The sequence below is a fragment of the Corvus kubaryi genome, unplaced genomic scaffold (assembly GCF_017639235.1).
Source record: "Corvus kubaryi isolate FWS band 111438036 unplaced genomic scaffold, C.kubaryi_AGA036_p1.0 37396, whole genome shotgun sequence".
In the NCBI taxonomy this organism is placed as follows: Eukaryota; Metazoa; Chordata; class Aves; order Passeriformes; family Corvidae; genus Corvus; species Corvus kubaryi.
This window is the reverse complement of record NW_024581135.1, coordinates 10,461,036-10,471,163: the sequence shown is the minus strand read 5'-3', so window position 1 is coordinate 10,471,163 and position 10,128 is coordinate 10,461,036. Positions and strand designations below refer to the sequence as shown.

Here is a 10,128-nt window from a genome sequence, read left to right as displayed (position 1 = left end):
TCATTTTATTAAGTGCAGGCAGATAGTTGATGTAGCCAGATCTGTGTTGGGGATAAGTGGCTAAACACCTCAAAATTCATCAAAATGCTTTCTGTGTGGGAAAAAGATGCATTTGGGGAAAACTATTCAGCCAGTCTGTGTACAGTAATTGGAATGAAAGGGGCACAGCATTGGAGACTCCTGCCTTCCCTCCCCTGGGAAATACCCTTTTCCAGATGGTTAAAAAAATTTGCTTACATCAGGCAATGTCCTAAACTGCCATTTGTATGATTATTTAGGAGAGCATAGAAAGTATTAACTAGTTCTCCACCAACTTTGGTAAAGACTGATACCTTAAATACTTCATGTCTTTCTGTTCTTGCAGCTGTGTTCTCAGTACACTCATAAAATCCCTCCTAACCTATAACAGATTATAGGGCATTTGGTTTTTAGCTGCCTGTGTAATGTCTTCTCAACTAAAAGAAGTCAGCTGGAAGCTGCAAGGTTTTGTTTCTCAGCTCTGCCTCAGGCTCCTGTTAATTGGTACACTTATATGTAGTGTTTACTTTTACCTGTAAAGATTGCAAACGTTGCATTGGCAGCAGTGCTGCCTCCCTTCAGTGTCCTTGAGAGGACAAGTACTGAGGTACCTGGGAAATTCTTTGGCAAAGGTGATGTGCATTTTAAAATACAAACTTCTTTTTTTTAGTAGGACACACACAAACAAATTTAACCAGTTCAATTATGCCAGTATATTTTGTCAGCTGCCCTGACACTGATTCCAGGGGCAGTGGGTGCACAGGAAGTACCCAGGGGATGTTTGCTGTGTAGCCAAGCCCTTGGGGCTCCATAACTGGGCAGTGCAAAGGACCAGGGCATCCATCAGTGCCAGACAAGACCTGGATTTTTCTACTTGCAGATCCAGCATCTCCTACACAACTTACATCTGATCCCACCAGCCAGATGCAGCTAAAATAAAACAGAGACACTTTACCAGTGAAACAGTGTTTAATATAGTTAAATTACTTAAATAGATTTCAATTTCCATGGGAAATCATAACTGTATCCATTTTTGCAAGATCCAGAGTAAAAGAGTGTGTGAATACCCCTTGAAATGATCATGACACACTGTCAACAATCACAGCTAGAGATACTGGGGACTTGAAATTTCATTGACAACACAACTTCATAAGATGAATCAAAAGTTAAGAAGACTGCAGACTTTTGGAAAGCAGAGAGCAAACCTAAAAGCAAGTGTATGGCATGAAGATAATGAAACTCAATGAGGGACAAAGGGGATGGGAGGTGGAGGAAGGGGAGAAAGGCTTAACAGCGTGATGCAACTTAGGTATTTTGCAAACCAGGAAAGATGTAAAGGAGCAAAAGTATAGTACAAGGGCAGACTTGGCAGTTTTACAGAAGTCAATATACTATACTTTTCAGAGATGTTTCCTAGTGGAAGGGAGAAGGAAAGGGGCGATGCCATTTAAGCTCATGTTTAAATGGCTTAATGCTTGGGTCATGCTTAGCAATAGAGCAAATTAATTAAGACAGGTCCATGGATTTTCACTTATTCTCATTGTCGAGTATGAAAAAAAGAAATTGCCACCACCATAGTGCAATCATTATGCTGTGAGTACTACAATAATTCTGCCCTGAGAAGAGTGGAAAACAAGTTTATTAAATGTCAAAAGACTGGAGTAATTTTTAGTGCTAGCCAAATTCAATATCAAAACTTTCCCCTCATAGAATATAAAAAATATAGCTTTTTTAAAATTATTTTCTTTTTTTAATAAAATACCAAGGGATTTTTCTTTAATAGTTAAAAAAGGTACATAAATGGTAACAGTGAACTATTCAGAAACCCCCCCACTAGTGATAAAGATGCCCAACACAGTATCAGTGTCACTATTTTAAGGTCGACCAGCTCATATACACACTTGCCATCATAATTTTTTTTGAAGATCACCTAATTCCTGAAAATTGAAAATCTGTGAATCAGTTTAAATAAGTGCTTACTACAGGAAAGTCAACTCGATGCTGCAGCACATAGTTCCTTGTAATCACATGGCAGTTACAATGTCAGACAACTCTCAGCTCAGCAGGATTCTATTAAGACCATCTATGAAAAATTATTTTTTTAAAATAAAAGTTCAAATGAGCTTTTTTTCCTTTTCTCATAAGAGCTCCTGTTAAGAGTTAGAAGATTAGGTTAGAGCTCTTTTTGACATGTTTGATACCGTCTCAGTAGCTAAAACTCAAAGGTCCCGTTTCCATTGGGAAGCTGCCACCCTCCGCTGGAATGCTGCATGGAACAACTCTGTGACTACCGCGGGTTTTTCCTCTTCTTTGGGGTTGTAGATTTTTCTGGATTTTCATTTTAAAATGCATGATTCAGCCTGGAAACTCACCTGTTTGTTGTTGGTTGATTGTATAGTGATAATCTGAAAACTGCCAAGTCTGTGTTCAGAGTATTACGCAGAAAAAAATTACACAAAAGTCTACAGGTTATATACACCTCCCCCCACACCTCGGTGTGGACAGCCTGCCTTCTAATTTATATATAATTTACAAAATATAGAATTTGGTATATCTGTTAGATCTCCATGTTTTCAATATTACAAAATAAAAAATACAAAAAAACCCACAACAAATTTCAGGGGAGCTCCCCCCACAAAGTGTCTCTTGTTTACACCTAGTCTTTCCCATGTAAACTGATAGATACCAAAGAAGAGCACAGACGACTTTTTAATAAATATGGTTGTAGAGCCATCTTCCTTTATCTTGATCTTCCCCTTCATCAGGTGTGCCAGCCCCACTCAGAAGAGCAGTCATTTAGCAATGGAGAAGAAGGGAAAAGAGGGGGTCGAGGCTATAATGTCTTTTCACACTAAAACATTACCAATGCCCTTCTAAAAGGCCTTTTTGTGTGCTGCAACAGTGGGTGTCAGTTTTGAAAGCCCATTCAAAACAGCTAATAAAAGCACAGTGGTACACTTCAAATAGCTGGCAGTATGGGATGGAAACATTATGGGAGTGCAAATCCATTCCAAAATAATGCTTTGTAGTGAATCATACATTCCTTCAACCAAGTAAATGTTGTGTTGCGTCAATAAATATTTAAATAGCTTCTTATGCCATCCTGTGGTAGCAGCCTTTTTAAAAAATGCCGAATTCATGTCTTATCTGTGAACTCTGTAGCGCACATCTTTGGTCAACTTAGCACTCAGCCAGGAGCAACTCCAAGGTGGTTTCTTGCTCTTGCCTTTCACGATGGGTGGCCAAAGAATTTGCTGATACCAGCTCTAGAGTCATGGGGTGAAAATTCAACCGAGCCACATGTTCAGCTTCACTGCCAAAAAATTATTCTCCGATTCACAATCCTGGGTAATGCAAAATCCATCTTTGTGTGGTGCTGCAGTTGCTGCTAACTAATTGGAGGCCCTTCATTTAGAAAGTAGGTGGTCATTTCTCCTTTCCCTTTGACCTTTATGACCCCTCGATACTCCAGCTGGTAGTTGTTGGCTGCCAAAACCTGGTACATGTCCGTGGTTACCTGCAGAATAAACGAGAGTAAATGGATGCTTGCCATGTCTTCCACACAGTCTTTCCATCTGCTTTTGGAGGAATTGATGGACAAAATTAAAGTAGGATCAACTGTTTTGTTTCTTAAGTCAATCAACATTTGCACGTCAGTCACTAACTGAAATGTTGGCACAAGTTGCTGAACAAACACAACCATTAGAACCTGAGAAAGTAGAGATGTCACACACACGTCACAACTGGGAAAACTGCTTTTAAGGAGGTCACTGGATAAAGTGTAACAAATTAGTTGCATTTTTAAAAACACACCAGGAGTTCAGTCTACTCAGATGCATTCATTGTATCACTGGAGTGGCAGTAGGAAAACAGGTCAAACTTACTAAAAGAATCCTCAAAAATTGCGTAGAAGTTACACAGTGGATGTACAGCTTAGAAGTCAGGGGTTGTTTTTATGAAGGAGAAGGTAGTGGGCAATGGGAGAGAACTGATCAAATGGAATACTCTAACCAGTATCCAAATGTCTCTGCAGATGCTAGTCAAAAATAATCACTTGTGCTGCAGAACAACAGAAGTTTAAAGACCAGATTTCCTGAGATATTTATTTATTGCAATGTATTTTCTCATCCTTTTTCAGGTGTCTTTACAGACCATCTCATAGGGAAGCTTAAAGAGTGATGCATAAATAACAATGCAATTAACTGACAGGCAAGGAAACAGCGTGGCTGCCCCTCTTGGGCTTTACATCAGCTGCTCTATTTTTATAACCCTTCAGTATTTTCCCAAGGAATGACATTCTGTTACTGTGAACATTGGCTCAGCAAAAGCAGAACAGTGGAATTGAATCACTGGAAAGGTCACGTCTGAAGGCCAAGGAGATGTGTGATTATCAGACAGGTCCCATTAACCCCTTAAACAATCCTCTTTCTCTGTTGTGTATCCCCATTCTGCTGATGCCTGGACCCTTGCTGGCCTCACACCACACATGGCACAGTGAGCAGCAAAGTGAATTACAGAAGTACATATCTGAATCAGGCCCTTGGAAAATGAAACAACCACCACACACAGCTGAGCAGCACATGTGAGCAGGGATCAGACAGGACTGTGCTCAGCGCCAGTGAGGCACACGGGGAAGGAAGCTCAGCTCAGCTCAGCTCTTCCACACAGAACTAAAGTGCAAATTTTTAAACAAAGGCTTATTTAGGTAAGTTTTCCAGGGATTGCCTTACCTGAATCCTGTCAGGCACTCCTGTGCTGTCCATTCTGCTGGCTACATTCACTGTGTTGCCCCAGATGTCATACTGGGGTTTGCGGGCTCCTATCACCCCAGCTACGACAGGACCAATATTGAGGCCTGGAAGGAGAGGAGAAATCAGCTCAGATCCATTTGCTTGAGGCAGGTAATTTTTCAGAAAACAAAAACCCACCCTGACGCTCGTTGGTTCTAGCTGTGCTTTACCCTGACATGTAAAGCTATGGCCAAACTGAGGGGAGAGAAAGGTTAGAATAAAATTTGGCTTCTTTAATCCATTATGCCCAAGTGACTGGCAGCTCAGGCTGGATCTGCTCAATCCAGAGCTACTTTCTAGTGCCAGATAATGGGATGAAGTTTGTTTGCCACCTGGCTAACAAGCAAACTGCTCACTTGAAGTCTGTACATACCTGCTGCAATGCTGAGGGCCTGCGAGGCAGCAGCCCAGCACCTTCCAGAACAAACGCCACACTTGACATCCTCACCCTTTTTTTTCTGTCGTTTTTTATTCCCTGACTTGAAAGACAATTCAATGTCCAAGAATGGCAGAGCTGGAAGCACAGGGGCAAAAAAGAGCCCAAGCTCAACCACTATGTAAGACCATGCTGTGATAGGAGCTACTCCTACCCTAAAAAATGACTGTGATGTTTCATAGAGGCCGAAGTGGTCACCAGGCACCAGACAATCAACATCACTGTACAGCTAATGTAACATCTGTGGTTTTTACTCTCCATAAAATCCCCACCTCAGAATGACCACTGCATGGAATGCTGTGAGCACACGGACATTACCTATCTTCATCTGGAAGTTGTTGAATGAATGTTCATTAATGTATTTCATTTGGTCCATTAACCTCATGGCAAAATCTGCGAGAGCTTTGATGTGTGTCTTCCCTTCCTTGTCGTAAGTGGAGTCGTTGAGGCCTGAGGCAGCCATGTAGGTGCTGCCAATGGTCTTGATCTTCTCCAGCTGCCGGAATTGGTCTTCGCTTATTATCTGTGTCACAAGAGCAAAAGAAGCAAGTAAACCTTGATGAACACACAGGTGCTGGTAATGTCTGTGCTACATGTCCTGCCTTGCTGCAAGCATTACAAAGTAGTGGACAGAGCCAGGAAGATACAGGAAGAAAGGAGATTAGATATTCGGAGGAGTGACAAGGGAATAGAAGGGATTTCAGTGTGAAAAAAAAAATAAAACTGAAGACTCCTAGAGTAAGGAGAAATGAACCATGGCACAAGGATTTGATAAACCACCTTCCCTCACGAGCTCAGCAAAGCCCAGCTAAACTCATGGATTCAGTTCACTCTGTTCACCCAGGTTTTCTGTGACTTACTTCATCAAAATCGGCAATGATCTCATTGAGCAGCCTCAGACACTCCACCCCTTCGTTGTTGGCTTCCAGCTCCACATAAAACTCGGAGAAGTTGCTTATGGAGGCGAACATGACAGCCACACACTCGCAGGACTGGTAGTACAGTTCATCATTGCGCCGCTCCTGAGCCAAGAAATGGGCTGCCACATCCTTCGGCAGGATGTTGTGGAGGAGGCGTCTGTTGTAAGCCTGCAGCTCTTCCATCTCCTCCTTCTCTTCGGTGGCCTAGTTTAGGGGGGAGACACAGTGATGCACTTACTCTTTTGGTAGCTGCTCCGGGGAGGGGAAAAAAGCTGAAAATTAACTTGCAGTGAGGGCAGAAATAGAAGAGGGGAAACTGCAAAGGAGAGCAGAATCAGAGAGATGCAGAAACTTGTGTTTTGCAGTGGAAAAATCCATCTCTTCGTGTGCACACATGTATGGAAAAGCAGGCAGAGAATAATGCCAGAATCCAGCATTGTATTTCTGAGCCCTGAACTGGGTAACCACTTAGCTCACCCTTTCCATTGTTTTACCATTTTTAAATGAGGATTACAATGTTTATCTGCTTCCAAGGAGCTTTAATTAATTGTTGCTTCCTCAGTGCCTCTAACTCAAACCACAAAGAGCTATAATTAGAATGATGTCCTGCCACCCAGAAGGTAGACAATCTAAATAAAACCTGCAGTCCTGAGGCCCCCCAGCCATGAGTGCTGGACAGAGCCCAGGCCTGTCCTGCTTGCTTGGCAATCACATACAGTGCCCTAACATCACTCATGGGCACAAGTAGTGAAAACACCAACAGTGAACCCAGGGACAGGAGCACAGTGTGGCATTATCCACAGTGTGTTGGTTACCCAGTACTGCTGCCTGGGGGCTAATGAAGGCTGGACATTGAGCCAGTTCCCACTGCGTAACAGGAAAGTGAATGAAAATGCAAATGTGAATCTTTCACACCCTTAAACACAAAAACTAAAGCTCACTGAACTCTGGGAAACAATTCAGCAGTGAATATGAGCTTCCTATACTTATAAATTGTATTATATTACATGTTCCTGCAGCAGTAACAGCTCAGGTGCCCAAATTCATTAATCTCAACCTTCAGATGTATAACCCTTTACTATGGGGACCATCCAAAGTGCATTTACAAGGAAAAAAGGGGCTGAAGAAATAACCGGGATGAGAAGCACGGAGTATGCAAAGTACCAGAGAAGAGCAGAGCATTATTAACATGCCCAGTTATAAGCCAGATTCAGATTAAATTCAAAGGCACTTTATCACACTCCTCAACTCGACAGTGAATAGCTCAGTCATTTCATATTAACACCAAAGACCACGTGTGATCCTCCCACACAGCCAATACCCACTAACCTGAAGTTTCCAGAGGAAATCAAGCCTTGCAGTGGATTCCACTTGCTGGGCATGCAAGTACAGTGCCAGGACAAAGACAGTAATGATGACAGGGGTCACAATCTTCAGTGCGACTCGTGTCATCACTGGGGAGCTGCAGCCAAGGAGAGAGCAGAACTTCCCTGTTACTGGAAGAACACAGCCTCGCCACGCCCTGCACTCCCCACTTTAAGGCTAACCAGCCTCTCAGGAAAAGGTTTTTTTTCTTTCCCCTCAAAGCCTGTGTTGGTAAATGGATAAACAATACCTGCAAAAAGCTGGGGACTCTGGCTCATGGGTGCCAGTTTCTAAAGGAGGAGTTGGAAATTGGAAATGTAATCCAATTTCTTAGAAAAGGGTTGTCATCAATATAAAGGCCACTCTTCTGAGAATGGCCACACATGCTCAGGGTAACAACACCGAAATGCTGATAGCCCCTCAGACTGTGTTCACCCTGTCTTCTGCACTGGCTTAGTCAGGCTCCTGAGTCTGGAACTGTTCTAACTCATGGCTTCTCTAATTAGTCACTTCTTAATGGGCTTTGTCATGTAAGTGCTCTGTAAGCTGAAAAGAGCACTAAGGTACATTCACATCTCTTCTGACAAGCAGGCAAATAAAAACTGTTAATTATAAATTATGGAGTTATACAGTATGAAAATATTTTGATAAAACCTTTGAATTGTATTACAAATAAGCCCTGAGGTGTTCTATAAAGCAAGCTGACGTAAGTCCCACAGGAAAGAGGATGCTCTGAGAGTAGCTATACGTACAAAAGGGCAACTCAGTCCACTCAGGGCATCTGCAGTGTGTCGTACCAGCTCACAGCAGTGCACAAACAGCAGACACCGCTGGTGAGTCAGTGTGCTGATATTGCACCTTGTGAACAGAAAATACCTACCAACAAAAACCTATAAAATATTTCATGCCAAAGTGACTCACCATGAGGATGTATCATTTGCAGCCACGCTGAAAAAAAAAAGCACAAACACAAGGTCAGTGGAGCGTTTGACTCCCTGCAGCTCTTTTCCTTCCACACATCATTGCACAGCACCTCTGCAGTGTGGCACCTCTAACACTGTGTGGGGCTACAGCTCTTTTGAAGCAGAAAACCACTAAAAGATGGGGGGGAGGGAGGAGAAAAACGGCCTTCTGAGCTACACTCAAAACTCCACAGAGTGATAACATGACATAGTTAATGTGGGTAAAATATCTAAGAAGCATTAAGAGTGAGAGAATAATTTGGGATTTTAATGTCAGTGTGGGATGCTTGGCAAATGCTTGTGCATCCATCACTACTTCATTAGGTCAGACTGCAAAATTTGACCTAAGGAAGAAAGCTTTGGGCTAATATCTTGTGAGGGATAGCTCCTTTTATTGTGGCATGGAGATGTGTTTAATTCCTTTAATCCTGCTCCCTTCTTCTGCACATTCCTCAACGACAGCTTGTGCCCAGCTCTGAGTATCACACAAAAGGACACTGAAGAAAATCCTTTAGCACATTCCTATTACTACTGGCAATTCTGCAAAGTACCCACGTGCATCAGAGCTGCTGGGGGAGATGGAGGGTGTGTTTTTTGACACTGAAAGCACAGAATGGAGCTTTCTAGGTAGGTAGCAGCTGTCTGAGCTCCTGATTGATTGATTGCTTAATGCTGCTGGCTTTGTTCTTGAGTGTGGGTGGAGTATTAGGTGGCTGAGAACCATGCACAAGCATCTATTAAAACACTATTTAAATGGAAGGAAGGGGTTCAGTGTTTAAATTACTGTAGTGTCATTGATTCAATTAGAACTTTGCAGGCTACAAACGTGACATTAGCCTGAGAATGTCACAGCTCTCTAGAGAGCTTCAGGCCACAGTTTCATGGGGTTGGAGGGAACCTTGCTACACAATCAGACATCTAAATGATCAAAATCAAAATAGCCAAGGGAACCTAACAGGGCATAACATCAAAAAATAAAAGCATAGTGACTCTCTAACCTTGTTTGTTCCAAGACATTTTCTGCAGTTCTGAGCATGGAATTTCTTCTGACAGATTTTGCAACCCACTGTTGTCTTGCACACAATCTATTGCATGGCTCTTGGCCAGCTCCAGCACTGAACATGTGAGCTTGGACATAGACACGGTTTGGAAAGCCTGGGGACTCCCACATTAAAGGCTGGATCTAGCTGGAGACACTTCCCACATGCAGCATGATTCCCCTGCTTCCCTGAATCACCACCTGGCCAAGGATGACTGACTGCCCCCCTTATCACTCTCTCTTATGATGGGAGCATGGCAGACCTGACCCTTAGTACTGAGGCTGCAGCTCACTGTGGGTGTTGCTCTAAAATCTTCATCAGGACCTATGAAGTGCAGCAAACCCAGTATTTACAATAACTCTCTGGATAAGTGAGGATGCCCAGTGCAAGCAGTACGGGTGTTACATTGGTAGGTTGTTCCCCCATGGAACAGACATTTCCAGTAGCAGATGGTTCTTTAATTACTGGAAGGGAACACAGAGAGAAGCTTGCTAAATACACTCCTGCTCAAGTGAAGTGCACATTTTTAGCAGGGAAGGCAGTTCATTTTGGAGACAGCTCCCATAGGACTGGAGCATCTCACTTTTCCCAGCCTTG

General features: G+C 42.8%; 1 protein-coding gene across 1 annotated transcript in view; it reads right to left on the bottom strand.

Moving 5' to 3' along the window:
* Positions 1 to 968: 968 nt before the first annotated feature.
* Positions 969 to 10,128, bottom strand: part of ADCY5 (adenylate cyclase 5) — a 205,277-nt gene continuing 196,117 nt past the window's right edge. Inside the window, exons 16-21 of the mRNA XM_042041493.1 lie at positions 8,451 to 8,477; positions 7,494 to 7,626; positions 6,105 to 6,368; positions 5,563 to 5,767; positions 4,749 to 4,873; positions 969 to 3,535 (exon numbers count right to left, since the gene is read on the bottom strand). Coding sequence (XP_041897427.1) covers positions 3,407 to 3,535; positions 4,749 to 4,873; positions 5,563 to 5,767; positions 6,105 to 6,368; positions 7,494 to 7,626; positions 8,451 to 8,477 — 883 coding nt within the window. The 3' untranslated portion in view covers positions 969 to 3,406. The remainder of the gene's footprint in view (positions 3,536 to 4,748; positions 4,874 to 5,562; positions 5,768 to 6,104; positions 6,369 to 7,493; positions 7,627 to 8,450; positions 8,478 to 10,128) is intronic.